Raw genomic sequence first — 18,698 nt, forward strand, 5'->3', positions numbered from 1 at the left:
AACAGGAAATACCAGTTCACAAAAAGCTAGCCACAATATTATGGTAATCTCACAACATAGCCATTTAGGCCCAAGACAAGCGCAGATCTTCCCTAAGCATGTCCATTACTGTCTGCTAGGTACGTACTAAAATCACTTTATGGTGGTTAACCCCTTTCAGCACCTGTAAGTGGTGAGAAACGGCCCGTCGGCCATTGCATTTTGTACCCATGCTGCCTGAATAAATTGACCGAGTTCTATCCCTACTCACTTCAAACCTAGCCGGTAAAGCTCTTGAACCGTCAACCCCCCCCCCCCCCCCCCACACACACACACACACACAGTGTTGTGGTTTAACTTTACTTTCCTAGAAAAGTTTCTGAGTTGCCCATAGCAACCAGATTGCTTCCTTCATTTTTCAGAGGCCTTTTTAAAAATGAAAGAAGCAATCTGATTGGTTGCTATGGGCCACTGCACAACTCTTCCTCTACACTGGTTTTCCGCATATGCGCATATTCGCGAATATTGAGCCCTCCCTTCTTTAATGGTATCGGGAACAATGACTGGTGCTTTAACTCTGTGATTTTTTTGCCCGTGGAAACCAATATGCCCATTGTGGTCTATGGGGATCTCACGGCATGTAAAACAGTAAGATAAGCAGGATTGTCTCGGCAGCACAGTGGATGGGAGACCACCACTGGTTTGAGTCCCGGGGTGGGACACAGTTTTACAGTATTGTGGTTTAACTTTACTTTCCTGGAAAAGCAGCTGAGCTGCCCATAGCAACCAATCAGATCGCTTCTTTCATTTTTCTCAAGGCCTCTGCAAAATGAAGGAAGCAATCTGATTGGTTGCTATGGGCTACTCAGCAGCTTTTCCAGGAAAGTAAAGTTAAACCACAACACTGTAACACTCTGTCCCACCCCGCGACTCGAACCAGTGGTGGTCTCCCATCCACTGTGCTGCTGAGACAGTCCTGCTTATCTTACTGTTTTACATGCGGAGAGATCCCCATAGACCACAATGGGCCTATCGGTTTCAATGGGCAAAAAATCAAAGAGTTAATGCACTAGTCACAGTTCTCTATTCCATTAAATAAGGGAGGACTCAATATTGCAGCTCCTATGGGGATATTTTCCCATCATGCACAGCTCCCGGGACGTGACATCATCATTGAGCAGTTAGACAGAAAACTTCAGAAGCTAATAACTATTGGAAGGATTAAGATTTTTTAATAGAAGTAATTTACAAATCTGTTTAACTTTCCGGAGCCAGTTGATATATAAAAAAAAGTTTTTGCCTGGAATACCCCTTTAAGGACCCAGGGCGTACCTGTACGCCCGGACTGGCATGACTGCTGATATCTATCAGCAGGCATCCCATTCAAATGCCCAGGGGGGGTCCTGAGACCCCCCATGTCAGCGATCGCCGCAAATTGCCGGTGAATTCACACCGGCGATTTGCGGCGATTCCGGGTCATACGGGTCTCTGGTGACCCGGAAAATAAGGGGGATCGGGGTTGTCCAAGACACCAATGATACCCCTGAAGGGATAAGAGTGAGGTGGCAGTGGTGCCACCTCCCCTATCCCTGCTATTGGTCGTTCAGAAGCGACGACCAATAGCAGATCGGGGGTGGGGGGGTGGGGGGTGTTGGTTCCCCCGCTCTGCCCACCCACTGTTGTCCGGAAAGAGCGAGGAAAGCGATGGGGGCGGCGGTGATCGGCAGGCGGCGATGACGTGCGGCTGGCTCCCTGCTGCTGGGGCCTCGGTTTAGAAACCACTGCACAGTGATCTCCAAACTGTAACCCTCCAGATGTTGCAAAACTACAACTCTCAGCATGCCCAGACAGCAGTTTGCTGTCTGTGCATGCTGGTATTTGTAGTTTTGCAACATCTGGAGGGCCACAGTTTGGAGATCACTGTGCAGTGGTTTCTAAACCGAGGCCCTCTAAATCTTGCAAAGCTACAACTCCCAGCATGCATGAACAGCAAACAGCTTTCTTGCCATGCTGCGAGTTGTAGTTATGTACCTCCAGCTGTTACATAACTACATCTCCCAGCATGGCAATCAGTACATTCTGGGATTTGTAGTTTTGCAACAGCTGGAGGCACACTGGTTGGAAAATACTGAGTTAGATAACAGAACTTAACTGAAGGTTTCCCAACCAGTGTGCCTCCAGCTGTTGCAAAAGTACAACTCCCAGCATGCACGGTGTGTCAGTTCATGCTGGGAGTAGTAGTTTTGCAACAGCTGGAGGCACGCCATTTGGAAATCACTGGCATACAGGGTACATTCACACGGGAAGGTTTACAGTGAGTTTCCTGCTTCAAGTTTGAGCTGCGGCAAATTTCCTGCCACAGCGCAAACTCCTAGCGGGAAACCCACTGTAAACCCCCCATGTGAATGTACCCTAAAAAACACTACACAATACTACACTAACACATAAGAAAGGGTAAAACCCAACATATACACCCCCTTACACTGTCCCCCCCCCAATAAAAATGAAAATGTATCGTACGGCAGTGTTTCCAAAATGGAGCCTCCAGCTGTTGCAAAATAACAACTCCCAGCATTTCCGGACAGCCACTGACTGTCCAGGCATGCTGGGAGATAAGCAACAGCTGGAGGCACGCCATTTGGAAATCACTGGCATAGTGTACCCCTATGCAATCCCTAATTTAGTACTAAAATGCGCATGGTGCTCTCTCACTTTGGAGCCCTGTCGTATTTCAAGGAAACAGTTTAGGGCCACATATGGGGTGTTTCTGTACTCTGGAGAAATTGCAATACAAATTTTGGGGGGATTTTTATCCTTTTACCCCTTATGAAAAGGAAAAGTTGGGGGCTACACCAGCCTCTTAGTGTAAAAAAATTAAAAATTTTACACTAACATGCTGGTGTTGCTCCATACTTTTTATTTTCACAAGGGTTAAAAGGAAAAAAAGACCTCCAAAATTTGTAACCCCATTAATTCTGAGTGAGAACATACCCCATATGTGGATGTAAAGTGCTCTGCGGGCGAACTACAATGCTCAGAAGAGAGGGAGCGCCATTGGGCTTTTGGTGAGAAAATTTGTCCGGAATTGAAGGCCACGTGTGTTTACACAGCCCCCATAGTGCCAGAACAATGGACCCATGTGACCCCATTTTGGAAACTACAACCCTCACGTAATGTAATTAGGGATACAGTGAACATTTACACCCCGCTGGTGTCTGACAGATTTTTGGAACAGTGGTCTGTGAAAATGTAAAACGTAATTTTTCATTTACTCAGCCCACAGTCCCAAAGACCTGTCAAATGCCAGTGGGGTGTAAATACTCACTGCACCCCTTATTAAATTCTGTGAGGGGTGTAGTTTCCAAAATGGGGTCACATGTTTGGGGGTCCACTGTTTTGGCACCACGGGGGGCTTTGTAAATGCACATGGCCCATGATTTTATTCCAACCAAATTCTCTCACCAAAAGATCACTGGCGCTCCTCCTCTTCTGAGCATTGTAGTGCGCCAGCAGAGCACTTGACATCCATATATGGGGTATTTCCATACTCAAAAGAGATTGGGTTAAAACTTTTGGGTGGCATTTTCTCCTATAACCCCTTGTAAAAATGACAAATTTTGGGGGGGAAAATGCATTTTAGTGAAATTTTTTTTTATTTCATTTACACATACAACTTTAACAAAAAGTCGTCAAGTACCTGTGGGGTGTTGAGGCTCACTGTACCTCTTGTTACGTTCCCTGAGGGGTGTAGTTTCCAAAATAGTATGCCATGTTTATTTTATTTTTTTTTATTTTTTGCTGTTCTGGCACCATAGGGGCTTCCTAAATATGACATGCCCCCAAAAACCATTTCAGCAAAACTCACTCTCCAAAATCCCACTGTTGCTCCTTCCCTTCTGAGCCTTGTAGTGCACCCACAGAGCACTTTACACCCACATATGAGACATATCCTTACTCGAGAGAAATTGGGTTACAAATTTTAGGGTGATTTCTCTCCTTTTACCCCTTGTAACAATTCAAAAACTGGGTCTACAAGAACATGCCAGTGTAAAAAATGAAGATTTAGAATTTTCTCCTTCACTTTGCTGCTATTCCTATGAATCACCTAAAGGGTTAACACACTTTCTGAATGTCATTTTGAATACTTTGGGGGTTCAGTTTTTATATTGGGTCCATTTATGGGGTATTTCTAATATAAAGGCCCCTTAAATCCACTTCAAAACTGAACTGGTCCCTGAAAAATTCAGATTTTGAAAATTTTGTGAAAAATTGGAAAATTGTTGCTGAACTTTGAAGCCCTTTGATGTCTTCCAAAAGTAAAAACATGTCAACTTTATGATGTAAACATAAAGTAGACATATTGTATTTGTGAATCAATGTGTAATTTATTTGGGATGTCCATTTTCCTTATAAGCAGAGAGTTTCAAAGTAAAAAAAAAATGCAAAATTTTCAAATTTTTCATCACATTTTAGATTTTTTTTTACCAAGAAATGATACAAGTATCGACAAATTTTTACCGCTAACATAAAGTAGAATATGTCACGAAAAAACAATCTCGGAATCAGAATTGTCACGGTTCGGCTGGCTGGAGGTGGATCCTCTGTGCCAGAGAGGGATTGGCGTGGACCGTGTTGGTGGACCGGTTCTAAGTTGCTACTGGTATTCACCAGAGCCCGCCGCAAAGCGGGGTGGTCTTGCAGCGGCGGTAGCAACCAGGTCGTATCCACCAGCAACGGCTCAACCTCTCTGACTGCTGAAGATAGGCGCGGTACAAGGGAGTAGACAAGAGCAAGGTCGGACGTAGCAGAAGGTCAGGGCAGGCAGCAAGGATCGTAGTCAGGGGCAACGGCAAGAGGTCTGGAACACAGGCTAGGAACACACAAGGAAACGCTTTCACTGGCACAATGGCAACAAGATCCGGCAAGGGAGTGCAGGGGAAGTGATGTATAAATAGGGAGTGCACAGGTGAACACACTAATTAAGCCTGCTGCGCCAATCAGTGGCGCAGTGGCCCTTTAAATTGCAGAGACCCGGCGCGCGCGCGCCCTAAGGAGCGGGGCCGCGCGCGCCGGGACAAGACCGACGGGGAGCAAGTCAGGTACGAGAGCCGGGATGCGCATCGAGAGCGGGCGCCTCCAGCATCGCGAATCGCATCCCGGCTGAGAGAGACATTGCAGCGCACCCGGTCAGCATGTCTGACCGTGGCGCTGCAAATGCGAGGAAGTTGCGAGCGCTCCGGGGAGGAGCGGGGACCCGGAGCGCTCGGCGTAACAAGAATGAAAGGTAAAATCATCCCAGAGTTATTAATGCTTAAAGTGACAGTGGTCAGATGTGCAAAAAATGGCCGGGTCCTTAAGGTGAAAATGGGCTGAGTCCTTAAAGGGGTATTCCGTGATTTTTTTTTATTTGACTATGCTACAGGGGCTGTAAAGTTAGTGTAATTCATAAATATAGTGTCTGTACCTGTGTGTGACGGTTTTCTCACAATTCTTCTGTGATTTTCACCCCACTATTTATTTTTCCCAGCATACAAAATTACTGTTGTCTCAGATTTTTCCCAGCTTGCAATGCGGCCGAGACCTGACTCACTAGTCAGCTGATGACAGGGAGCCTGTCTGCTTCAATGGGTGGAGGGATCAATCTGCAAGTAATGCAACAGCTGGAGGCACCCTGATTGAAAACCAGAGATCTTTTGTTTTAATGGGTGGGGTGGCTGATGTGTGGGAGGGAGGAAAATGGAATTGTGGGATTTGTAGTCAAAAAAGAAAAGTCAAACAGGAAAATACAAGTTCACAAAAAGCTAGCCACAGTGTTAGGTAATCTCATGACATAGCCATCTAGCCCCAAGACAAGCGCAAATCCTTCCTAAGCATGTCCATTACTGTCTGCCAGGTACATACTAAAATCTCCTTATGGTGGAGAACCCCTTTAAGGGGTTAATATAGAAAGCCCTGTCCTAGGCTTCTGGAACCTTCTAGCAGTTTCTGACCTGTTAAAGAAACAGCACACTTGGGGCATGTTCACAACAGTGTTTTTTTTTTTTGGCAGAGAAATACACTAATTCCTAAGGTGTCAGCTTTGAAAACTACACACTGAGGCTCCCTGTGAAGTCAATGGGAGCCTCAGGGCTGCCCAACCTCTCACACTGCAGCTCACACAGGCGGGGAATATACTCATGTGCACATAGCATTCGGGGTCTGCAATCTATATATATATATATATATATATATATATATATATATAGCAACCAATCACAGCTCAGCTTTCTTATTACTGTTTCGCTGTGATTGGTTGATATCTGTTTGAGACAAACGTCAGACACATTTTTGTCTCAGACAGATTGATAGATCCGGGTCGACTTACCTCCAGTATGGGTTGGTGTATCTCTCGACTCTTGAGCTGTAGTAAGTTTCCTATGATCGGCAGAGGTCTGGGACCTGGAGGAAGGTCTCCTGTCTTCCCAAACAACTTTCTTATAAAAAAAATCAAGAAAAGAGCAAGAAGAAAAGGAGTGAGGAGTCCGGGAGAGAACTCCATGTCAGTGAGCTGCAGTAAAGGCAGGATGTATGAAGAGAACTGTGCACTCCAGATGTATACACCATAGATAAGCACCGCAACATAAAGAATCTGCAGGGTTCAAAGGAGCATTTCCTACAAGTTGTCACTCCCTCTGTTTAACCCCTAACTGCCCAGTTCTGTATGTACACGTTACCGTGATAATTACTTTGTTACTACGTGTTTGTTACGTAATTACGTTCGTAAATTATGTGGGTTACGTAATCTCTCACACTATGACATTTTGGTTTCTGGAGCTCTGTTTAACCGTTCTCTGAAAATGATGATATATTCCTCTGATTCAGTGTTTTTCAAATAGTGTTGTAAAACTACAACTCCCAGCATGCCCGGACAGCCAAAGGCTGTCCGGGGCGTGCTGAGAGTTGTAGTTTTGCAACAGCTGGAGGCACACTGTTTAGAGAAACACTGCCCTAATTTAATTCTACAGGTTAGGGTGCTTTCACACCACGTTTCCGGATCCGGCTGGGGGAGGGGAAAACAGTGCGCTCCCGTACCCCAGCCGGACCGGTGCTGAAATCCTTTGACTTTAATGAGCCGACCGGAGTCACCGTTTGACTCCGATCGTCTCATTTCTGCCCCGTATCCGGTTTTGTGATCGGACCAAAAACCATAGTATACTACGATTTTTTAGGTCCAGTCAGAAAACCAGATACGGGTCGAAAATTAGCCGACCGGAGTCATACAGTGACTCCGGTCGGCTCATTAAAGTCAAAGGATTTCAGCGCCAGTCCGGCTGGGGTACGGGAGCACACGGTTTTCCCCTCCCCGTAGGCTGAAAATGTACTGTGATAGCACCCTTATTCATTTATCATTGAAATGATAAGTGTGACCACAGCAGCACAAGGAGATTTCTAGAAGAAATTTTGTAGGCATTATTGCAAATGGAAATGGCATTGTATAATGCGGCATTGTATACAGCAGGGATGGTGGACTTTGTCTTAAAGGGGTACTCCGCTTGAAAAATTTTTTTTTAATCAACTGGTGCCAGAAAGTTAAGCAGATTTGTAAATTACTTCTATTAAAAAATCTTAATCCTTCCAGTACTTTTTAGGGGCTGTATACTACAAAGGAAATGTTTTTCTTTTTGGATTTCTCTTATGTCACGACCACAGTGCTCTCTGCTGACCTCTGCTGTCCATTTTAGAAACTGTCCAGAGCAGCATATGTTTGCTATGGGGATTTTCTCCTGCTCTGGACAGTTCCTAGAATGGACAGCAGAGGTCAGCAGAGAGTACCGTGGTCATGACATAAGAGACATCCAAAAAGAACAACATTTCCTCTGTAGTTTACAGCCCCTAAAAAGTCCTGGAAGGATTAGGATTTTTTAATAGAAGTAATTTACAAATCTCTTTAACTTTCTGGCACCAGTTGATCTAAACAAAAAAAGTTTTCCATGGGAGTACCCCTTTAATGCTAGGCTTCCACTTAGAAGAATATTAAAAAAAACACCAAAAAAGATCTATTTAAAAATCTTAATCCTTCCAGTACTTATCAGCTGCTGTATACTGCAGAGGAAGTTCTTTTTTTTTTTATTACCTTTCTGTCTGACCACAGTGCTCTCTGCTGACACCTTTGTCCATGTCCATGTTAGTGTTTTTGCAACCTTCATCCTCCAAATATATATTTTGTGTCTCCTTAAAAAAAAAAAATACAGGTTTCATATATATTGTTTACACTCATTTTATAACTATGGTTATAGGTGTTTAATGATTTATGATTTTATACCTGTTATGTATAGCAGAAGGGTGTCTCCATTTTTGGAACAGACAGGGTTAATCCCTGGTTCATAGGATAGAAGTCTCACTCATCTGTTCCATTAGGAGGCTGGGATTTATTCCCTCACCCTTCTGCTTCCCACCATGCATCTGATGAAATGTCACATTACCTGAAACGCGTCATGCTTGGCGCTGATTCCTGGAATTTTAAATGTTTGTCTTATTGAAGTCTCTCCATGTCGATGATTTTACGTGGTTCCAATAAAGGTGAAGTTTCTTATTCGCTGGCATCTACCTGCTTTCCTAATTTACAAATCTGTTTAACTTTCTGGCACCAGTTGATTAAAAAAAAGTTTTCATGCGGAGTACCCCTTTAAGACAAAGTCCACCATCCCTGCTGTATACAATGCCAAATTATACAATGCCATTTCCATTTGCAATAATGCCTACAACATTTCTTCTAGAAATCTCCTTGTGCTGCTGTGGTCACACTTATCATTTCAATGATAAATGAATAAGGGTGCTATCACACTACATTTTCAGCCTACGGGGAGGGGAAAACCGTGTGCTCCCGTACCCCTTTCTGGCACCAGTTGATTTATAAAAAAAAAAATTCCAGCAGAGTACCCCTTTGACCCCTACACGACCCCCAAAATTTTAATTTATGGCTTACGTTTGTCTTCCTTCTCACCATCTAAGTCCCATAAACTTTCTTCTTTATTTTTTCACTGACAAAGTTTTATCAGGGCTTATTTTTTGTGGGACAAGTTGTAGTTTTCATTGGAATAAAAAAATTATAAGTAATGCAAAGATGAAAAACATATGAAAGGGGGAGATTTATGAATAACTGTCTAGAGGAAAAGTTTTGCTTCTTTCATTTTTTTAAATTTTTTTTTGAAAAGGCCTCTGAAAAATGAAAGAAGCGATCTGATTGGTTACTATGGGCAACACAGCAACTTTTTCTCTGGACAGGTTTCATAAATCTCCCCAATAGGATTGTGCAATTTTGTGGGGCAACAATTTTCACAGAGTTTACAATATCTTAAAACTGTCATGCTTGGTTCATTCTAGGTGGCATTTTCCCATTAAAATGTCTGATATCTGAGTGATCTCCGTTGTCCGTCAGCTGCTGATAGCAGTGGGCATCTGTCGGTTATGGTGAGGACCCAACTCCAGAGCCTGCCCCATATCCCCTCACCTGTCCCATGATGATGTGCCGGTATGTCAAGAGTTGGGAAGGGGTTAAAGAAAACCTGTTGTATTGAAATTGAGATGGGGGTGGGGCAACGTGAGCATCAGAGAGACATTTTTCTATTACTTCTATCCTCCTGCCAACCCTCGTGATGGTCACATACCCAGCTCCGGTGGAACCCTGGCACATAGCTGGTCATTTTGAGACCCCCTTCTGCTACCCCACTGTTCACCACACTTTTGTGATGCCCACATGCTGTCGTCGCTACAATGTGCTTAGTAATCTCACAGTGGCTTTACCTGTTGGACCCTGATACCCTGGTCTCATGGGACTTGCTCTTTGGGGTACTGCTCAGTTGCACTCCCCGTCTGAGGCCGTTTTCCTGTACAGCAATCTCATCCTGAGGTAACATTGGAGCTTCTAGTGCATGCACCCTCTACACTCTGGGTGCCCACCTATTTTTGCCTTAGGATATGTGTGGTCTCTGCACCTACTGATCTGCTTCACATTAGCTACCCTCTGCTTTGTCTGGGCATACCAACAGCTGATATTTGGCAACATTTTATTTAATATACTTAAATTCTGCGAAAGTGCACCCTAAGGGTTAATTCCTGAATATACCAGCTATAAGCTCATCATTGCTGAATCTGGAACGCTCCTGTTTCTATTTCTACCACAACGCTGCCACCAAGTGGCTACCTGATGGCATTGCTCTTCTTTGATTACCTCACTGTTCAGTCTGTTCTCTATGCACATTGTGGGAGATTTATGAAAACCTGTCTACAGGAAAAGTTGGGCAGTTGCCCAAAGCAACCAATCAGCTTTTTTTCTTTTTTCAGAGACATTTAAAAAAAATGAAAGAAGCAATCTGATTGGCTGCTGCTCCTACAGATGGAAGGAAAGTCCAACGCTCGGTAGGCTAATACCCATGCCACGATGTCGAATACTGCTCAAGACATCACACTGACATCACACTCACACTGACTCTCAAGATGGGGATTTTTAGCATTAGATTCCAAAATTGGTTTGTCTAGGACTCCCCTCCTATGGCGGAATCAAGTCATGCCTACTAGTCTTCAGCACTCTTCTCTAAACTCTCAATCTGACCTCTTTGATCCTGCTGGGTTCCCAAAATCATCCATGGATGGCCAATGTGGCTCCTGCATGTATGGAGACCAGGCCCCCTATCCAGCAGCCTCTAGACAAGGTTCTCATTGTTCAATTTTCCTAGTCATTGCCAAAGGAACTAGCTAAATCTTCTTCCAATCGGAAGTCTGAAGTGAGGTTGGTGTTTTGAGATTTGGGTCATCGTAATAAGGCCATCGAATATAAGCTACACTCCACAATTAATGCAAAAAAAAAATCAGCAATGAAAAAATTGAGGATTGTGAAAATAGATCTTGGCGCCTCTTTCGTATTAGAGCGCTTTTAGAGACTGTCTCAGATGCTACAGGATCTTTACCAGTCTTTGATTCTTGATCTGCATGATATTGTCACGGCCCGCTCCGTGTCCCGGTGCCCTGCGCGGGGCCGTCTGCGCCTCCTCTCCCGCTCCTATGTGCCCGTGCCCCGGCATTCTCCTCCCCGCCACTTACCTTCCTCCTCGGTCACTCCCGCTGGGCAGCATCCTCGTCCCGCTCGCACGGGAGCCGCGTCCTTGGGCTTCTCTCGGCGCGTCTCCCGTGCATCCTCCTGCAGTGCTGGTGCGCGCGCGTCTCTCCCCCAGGGCGCGCGCACGCCACTCTGTGAGATTTAAAGGGACAGTACCCTTTCTATTTGTCACTTGTTGGTCCCACCTTATTTAAGCATTTCACTTCCCTTGTTCCCTGCCGGATCTTTGTGCTATTGCCCTAGAGAAAGCGTACCACTACTGTTGACTACCTGTGCTACCTGACCTTTAAGCTACGTCCCCGACTACGTACCTTAGCCGCCAGCCCTTGACCTTCTGCTACGTCCCTGACTACGCACCCAGTCTCCAGCCTCTGACCTTAGCTTTACCCAGCCCACGACCTACCATCAGCCCGACAGCTTGCCCGCTCCCTACCTCCCGGTTACTCCTCTCTGTGCCAAGTACCACCTCGGCCGCCCGCGTGGTCGAGTCGTACCAGCGGAAGCGACCTGGACGTCGCCTGCCGCAGCAAGTCCATCCTGCTTCGCGGCGGGCTCTGGTGAAGACCAGCGGCGTCTTAGATTCCGCTCCCTGGTGCGGCTCTCTACATCTGCCACGCGGTGCTCAGCGGATCCACCTCCAGTCTTCTCCGGTGAGTGTCACATCAAGATCCGGCCATGGATCCCGCCAAGGTGCCTCTTCCCAGCATCGCGGATCTCTCTACTGTGGTGGCTCAGCAGTCCCAGCAGTTGGCACAACAGGCTCAACAACTGAACCAATTATCCGCCATGATGGAGCAGCTCCTCACCATGCAGCAGCAGCTTCAGCAGCCACAGCCACGGCAACCCGTTCCCGAGCCTGCTCCTGGACCAGAGCCCCCAGCCTCTGCTCTCGGTCCAAAGTTGCGACTCTCCCTGCCCAACAAGTTTGAGGGTGACTCCAAGGCGTGCAGGGGTTTTGTGTCCCAATGCTCCATGCATATAGAATTAATGGCAGACCAGTTCTGATCGGAACGGGCCAAGGTGGCCTTCGTCCTCAGTCTTCTTTCTGGAAGAGCCTTGGCCTGGGCCACCCCTCTTTGTGACAAAGGTGACCCTATTACATCGGACCTGCAAACCTTTTTTACCGAGTTCCGGAGCGCCTTCGAGGAACCTGCCCGAGCATCTTCTGCCGAGTCTGCCCTCTTGAACCTTTGTCAGGGAGATTCGTCAGTCGGTGATTACGCCATCCAGTTTCGCACCCTAGCGTCTGAACTGGACTGGAATGAACCGGCACTGTGTGCCACCTTCAAGAAGGGCCTGTCTAGTAGGGTCAAGGATGCCCTGGCCACTCGTGACCCCCCCTCTTCTCTTCAGGATTTAATCCATTTGGCTACCCGCATCGATGTCCGTTTTGCGGAGAGGCAAGGGGAACTCCGCCAGGAGCGCCAGCAGCCAAGACCACGTCGCTTCCCTAGGCTGGCTCCGGTATTACAACACCCACCAGAGGCCTCCTCATCTTCAGTTGTTGACGAGCCCATGCAAGTGGACCGGGCCCGTCTTACCCCTCAGGAAAGAACCCGTCGCAGGGAGGAGAATCTTTGCCTCTACTGTGCCAGCCCGGAACACTTCTTGAATCGTTGCTCTCTCCGTCCTCCTCGCCAGGGAAACGCTCACACCTAGGAGACGTAGGAGAGGCGACCCTAGGTGAGAGGAACTCCTCTCCCCGCTTGAATATCCCAGTTCAGATCACTTCTCCTTCGGGTAATACCTTTACCGTTTCCGCTCTTGTGGACTCTGGTTCTGCCGGCAATTTTCTTTCCGCTCACCTAGTTTCTAAGTACCGCCTTCCAGTCTCTCGGCTCACTAAACCTTTGTACATATCTTCCATCAGTGGGGAGTGCCTTAATACCGCAGTGCTTGAGGTGACGGCTCCACTCGAGATGCAGATTGGGGTCTTTCATAAGGAAAGGATCGTCTTCTATGTTCTACCTCGCTGCACTTCTGATGCTCTCCTGGGTCTTCCTTGGTTGCAGCTTCATGCCCCACTCTTGGACTGGCGCTCCGGAGAGGTTACTCGTTGGGGTCCGGATTGCCAGAACCGTTGCCTGAAATCGGTTCAACCTAGATTTCCTCCTCCCAGTTCTGCCCTACCTGGCCTTCCAGTCCACTATCGTGAATTCGCCGACGTTTTTTCTGAGCAGCAAGCGGAGTGTCTACCTCCTCACCGTCCCTATGACTGCCCTATCGACCTCCTGCCAGGCACCTCCCCTCCTCGGGGTAGGATTTATCCACTGTCCGCGCCCGAGACCAAGGCCATGTCGGATTACATCCGGGAGAACCTACAGAGGGGATTCATCCGAAAATCTTCCTCCCCTGCGGGAGCCGGCTTCTTCTTTGTGGAAAAGAAGGATGGTTCGCTAAGCCCCTGTATTGATTATCGAGGGTTGAATAAGATCACTATCAAAAATCGGTATCCTCTTCCACTCATTTCCGAGCTCTTTGATCGCTTACGCGGAGCTAAGATCTTATCTAAGTTGGATCTTCGAGGTGCCTATAACTTGATTAGGATCAGAAAGGGGGACGAATGGAAGACTGCATTCAATACCCGAGATGGACACTATGAATATCTTGTTATGCCTTTCGGCCTGTGTAACGCACCAGCAGTTTTTCAGGAATTCGTCAACGACATTTTCCGGGATCTCCTGTACTCCTGTGTTGTCGTCTATCTCGATGACATTCCATCTTCTCCCCCAGTTTAGAGGTTCACCGGACCCAAGTACGCCAAGTTCTTCGTCGCCTGAGAAGCAACCATCTTTATGCCAAACTCGAAAAGTGCCTCTTTGAGGAGACCAGCCTCCCATTTCTTGGTTATGTCATCTCTAGCCAAGGGCTTCGCATGGACCCAAATAAATTGTCCGCTGTTCTGAACTGGCCTCAGCCTTCTGGATTAAAAGCTATTCAGCGCTTTTTAGGCTTTGCCAACTATTATCGGCAGTTCATTTCACATTACTCTACGCTAGTAGCACCCCTTGTGGCTTTGACTAAAAAGGGAGCAGACCCCAAGTCTTGGCCTCCCCCTGCCGTAGAAGCCTTCTCCCAACTCAAGTCTGCCTTTGCTTCTGCTCCGGTCTTGACACGCTCCGACCCAGACAAGTCTTTTTCCCTGGAGGTGGACGCCTCCTCCGTGGGAGCTGGAGCAGTCTTAATGCAGCAATCCACCAAGGGCAAAATGTCCACCTGCGGTTTCTTCTCAAAGACCTTTTCTCCAGCAGAGAGAAAGTATACCATCGGGGACAAGGAGCTCTTGGCTATTAAATTAGCTCTGGAGGAGTGGCATCATTGGTTGGAGGGGACAGTCCTCCCAATTTCCATTTATACGGATCACAAGAATCTCCTTTACCTGCAAACCGCGCAACGGCTGAATCCCCGACAGGCCAGGTGGTCTTTGTTCTTCTCTCGTTTTAACTTCCAGATCCGCTTCCGTCCAGCTCATAAGAATATCAGAGCTGATGCTCTCTCCAGGGCCTCTGATGTTACGGGACTAGACTCGCAGCCTCAGCACATCATTCCTCCTGACCGCCTCATTCCTGCAGCACCGGCTTCCCTTCTTCAGGTACCTCCTGGGAAGACCTTTGTACCTCCTCACCTGAGAACCAAGATCTTGAACTGGGGCCACTCTTCCTTCCTAGCAGGACATTCGGGGGTCCAGAACTCCATCTCCCTCATTTCCCGTCACTATTGGTGGCCCAGCCTACCCCGCGATGTCTCCGATTTTGTTCGTGCTTGTGTCATCTGTGCCCGGAATAAAACTTCTCGCCAGAGGCCTGCTGGCTTACTGCAACCGCTTCCCATTCCGGAATCTCCTTGGGACCATATAGCCATGGATTTTATCACGGACTTGCCACCGTCCTCCAATTGCACTGTAATCTGGGTTGTAGTGGACAGATTCTCTAAAATGGCCCACTTTATCCCGCTCCCCAGTCTACCATCCGCAACCCAGCTAGCAAGTTTGTTTTTCCGTCACATCTTCCGGCTCCATGGTCTCCCTCTCCATATTGTGTCTGACAGGGGGGTGCAATTTGTCTCAAAGTTCTGGCGTGCTCTGTGTAATCGCCTCAAAGTCAAGTTGGATTTCTCCTCTGCGTACCACCCTCAAACCAATGGTCAAGCGGAAAGAGTGAACCAGACCCTTGGTACCTATCTTCGTCACTTCGTCTCTGCACGACAAGATGATTGGTCCTCTCTTCTACCCTGGGCCGAATTTTCTTTTAATCACCATGACTCTGGTTCTTCCGGCAACTCCCCGTTCTTCATTGTCTATGGACACCATCCCCGCCCTCCTCTCCCACTGCCCATCTCCTCCGAGGTCCCTGCGGTTGATTCCCTGGTTCGAGATTTCCAGGCCATTTGGAAAGACACCCAACGTTCATTAACTCATGCTTCCTCCCGTATGAAACTCCAGACTGACAAGAAGAGAAGACCTCCACCAATTTTCCATCCCGGTGACAAGGTGTGGCTTTCCGACAAGCATGTTCGCCTTAAACAGCCCAGTTATAAACTAGGACCCCGTTTTCTAGGCCCATTCAAGGTTCTACGTCAAATTAACCCGGTGGCCTACAAGCTGCTCCTGCCTCGTTCTCTTTGTATCCCTAACACCTTCCATGTCTCCCTCCTCAAACCATTCGTCTTGAATCGATTTTCCACCAAGTCTTGTACTCCATCTCCAATCTCTGGTGTCTCCGACATTTTTGAAGTGCAACAAATTCTTGCCTCCAAACTCTCCAGAGGAAGACAGTTCTTTTTGGTTGACTGGAAGGGATTTGGTCCTGAGGAGAGGTCTTGGGAACCCGAAGAGAACATCCTGGACAAGAACTTAATCCAGAAGTTCCTGCAACTCAAAAGGAAGAGAGGGCCAAAGGGGGGGGTACTGTCACGGCCCGCTCCGTGTCCCGGTGCCCTGCGCGGGGCCGTCTGCGCCTCCTCTCCCGCTCCTATGTGCCCGTGCCCCGGCATTCTCCTCCCCGCCACTTACCTTCCTCCTCGGTCACTCCCGCTGGGCAGCATCCTCGTCCCGCTCGCACGGGAGCCGCGTCCTTGGGCTTCTCTCGGCGCGTCTCCCGTGCATCCTCCTGCAGAGCTGGTGCGTGCGCGTCTCTCCCCCAGGGCGCGCGCGCGCCACTCTGTGAGATTTAAAGGGACAGTACCCTTTCTATTTGTCACTTGTTGGTCCCACCTTATTTAAGCATTTCACTTCCCTTGTTCCCTGCCGGATCTTTGTGCTATTGCCCTAGAGAAAGCGTACCACTACTATTGACTACCTGTGCTACCTGACCTTTAAGCTACGTCCCCGACTACGTACCTTAGCCGCCAGCCCTTGACCTTCTGCTACGTCCCTGACTACGCACCCAGTCTCCAGCCTCTGACCTTAGCTTTACCCAGCCCACGACCTACCATCAGCCCGACAGCTTGCCCGCTCCCTACCTCCCGGTTACTCCTCTCTGTACCAAGTACCACCTTGGCCGTCCGCGTGGTCGAGTCGTACCATCGGAAGCGACCTGGACGTCGCCTGCCGCAGCAAGTCCATCCTGCTTCGCGGCGGGCTCTGGTGAAGACCAGCGGCGTCTTAGATTCCGCTCCCTGGTGCGGCTCTCTACATCTGCCACGCGGTGCTCAGCGGATCCACCTCCAGTCTTCTCCGGTGAGTGTCACAGATATCATCTATTAGATGGATCGAGTGCATAGAGCTCTGACCAGTCCTCAGCTGGACAATCTCCCTCAGGATGTTGTAGTGAAATCCCCCTTCTAAAAACAAAATAAATTTGTTATGAAAGCAGCAAGAGGCCGAGGTGTGAAAAGATTGGTGACCACAAGGTTAAAATTTTTGCAGATATAGCCCCAATTAGTGGTAGCTTTCAAGCCCCTTCTCAAGGTTTTAGTTCACCACAATATCAAACACCCATTCCATTGTGACCTAGCAGGATGGAAAAGCGTTTCTGGAACAATTGCGCCTAAGGGTCCTAGTGGCTCGCAACACTTGGGTACCCAACTCTACACCCTGTTCCAAACTATTATGCAAATTATATTTTTCTCATTTACCTAAATAATTGATGTAAATAACAGTCATCCTAATTCTCATGTTATCAACTATTAAGAGTACAATTCAAATGTTATTGAACAAACCTCCTAATGATAAAAGGATTTGTTTTGAAACATAAAAACCTTACAATGCATTGTTCCAAATTATTACGCAAGGTAAGTTTCAAAACGCTTTATAGGTTGTAAAGAACTGAAAATTGTCATTTGTTGTGTTTGCAGCATATTTACTGAAATCAAAAGCTATTTTAATTCAGCTTTTAACAATATTTCAACTTTTTAACCATTTTAACAGGTCACTTTACATTTTCACATAGGACCCTAATTTGATAGCAGCTTCACAAGTCTTGCATCCATTGAACTTGTAAGTTTTTAGACAGTTTTTGCTTGAATTTGTTTGCAAGATGTCAGAATAGCCTCCCAGAGCTGCTGTTTGGATGTAAACTGCCTCCCACCCTCATAGATCTTTTGCTTGAGGATGCTCCAAAGGTTCTCAATAGGATTGAGGTCAGGGAAGGATGGAGACCACACAATGACTTTCTCTCATTTTATCCCCATAGCAGCCATTGATGCAGAGGTATTCTTTGCAGAATGAGATGGTACATTGTCACGCATGAAGATGTTTTTAATACAGAAAGCATAGTTCTTCCTTCTGTACCAGGGAAGAAAGTGGTCAGTCAGAAACTCCACATACTTTGCAGAGGTCATCTTTACACCTTCGAGAACCCTAATGGGGCCGACCAGCTCTCTTCCCATGATACCTGCCCAAAACATGACTCCACCACCGCCTTGCTAACGTCGCAGCCTTGTTGGAACAGGGTGGCCGTCCATCAACCATCCAATACTCCATCCATCTGGACCATTCAGGGTTGCACAGCACTTATCAGTGAACAGGACTGTTTGAAAATTAGTCTTCACATATTTTTCTGCCCAATGCAGCTGTTTCTGCTTGTGAACATTGGTTTGTGGTGGCCGAATAGAAGGTTTATGGACAGTTGCACGACTCTGGAAGACTGTACACCTTTGTGGTAGAGGGTGTGAGATGAAGGGCAGATGGAATTACCCTGGGACAGATGGCATTAACCCCTTGTGTTTGTGATGCCAGGGCGTGGTTTATCCCAAATACCACCCAAAGGTATACTGCTGGATCCTGGGCTAGGGGGGCAATAATGAATGACTCCAACTCCAAGTTACGGAACAACGGTAGCTTTACTAAATTAGACAGGTGCAAAAGTCTATACAGCTTTGCCAGGCCCACGGAGGTGACCAATGACTTCAGAGACCTTAGGGCTTGTTGGGACTTGCAGTGGACTGGGACATTTGTGATGCAGGCCACGCTGACTGAACACAGGTTGACTTTGACTGAGACTGACTATACCAGCTCTGACTGAGACCTCAGGGTAGTGGACTTGTGGCTGCTTAACAGACTTTAGGCCTCCTCTGGACTCCAAACACACACCTAGGACTTCACTGCACCGTGGTTCAGCAAAGACTAAGAGAGAGAGCAGAGGCTCCACCCAGGGCTTATATGGGGGAGACTCTGAGGGGTCAC

At 47.4% G+C, this 18,698-nt stretch overlaps 1 protein-coding gene across 1 annotated transcript in view; it reads right to left on the reverse strand.

Annotated features, from left to right (window-relative positions):
• The window catches only part of LOC130291615 (cytochrome P450 2B1-like), a 66,450-nt gene extending 59,889 nt beyond the window's left edge, over nt 1-6,561 (reverse strand). Inside the window, exon 1 of the mRNA XM_056540578.1 lies at nt 6,344-6,561. Coding sequence (XP_056396553.1) covers nt 6,344-6,517 — 174 coding nt within the window. The 5' untranslated portion in view covers nt 6,518-6,561. The remainder of the gene's footprint in view (nt 1-6,343) is intronic.
• Between the last annotated feature and the right edge of the window lie 12,137 nt (nt 6,562-18,698).

Source organism: Hyla sarda, chromosome 9 (genome assembly GCF_029499605.1).
Source record: "Hyla sarda isolate aHylSar1 chromosome 9, aHylSar1.hap1, whole genome shotgun sequence".
NCBI lineage: Eukaryota > Metazoa > Chordata > Amphibia > Anura > Hylidae > Hyla > Hyla sarda.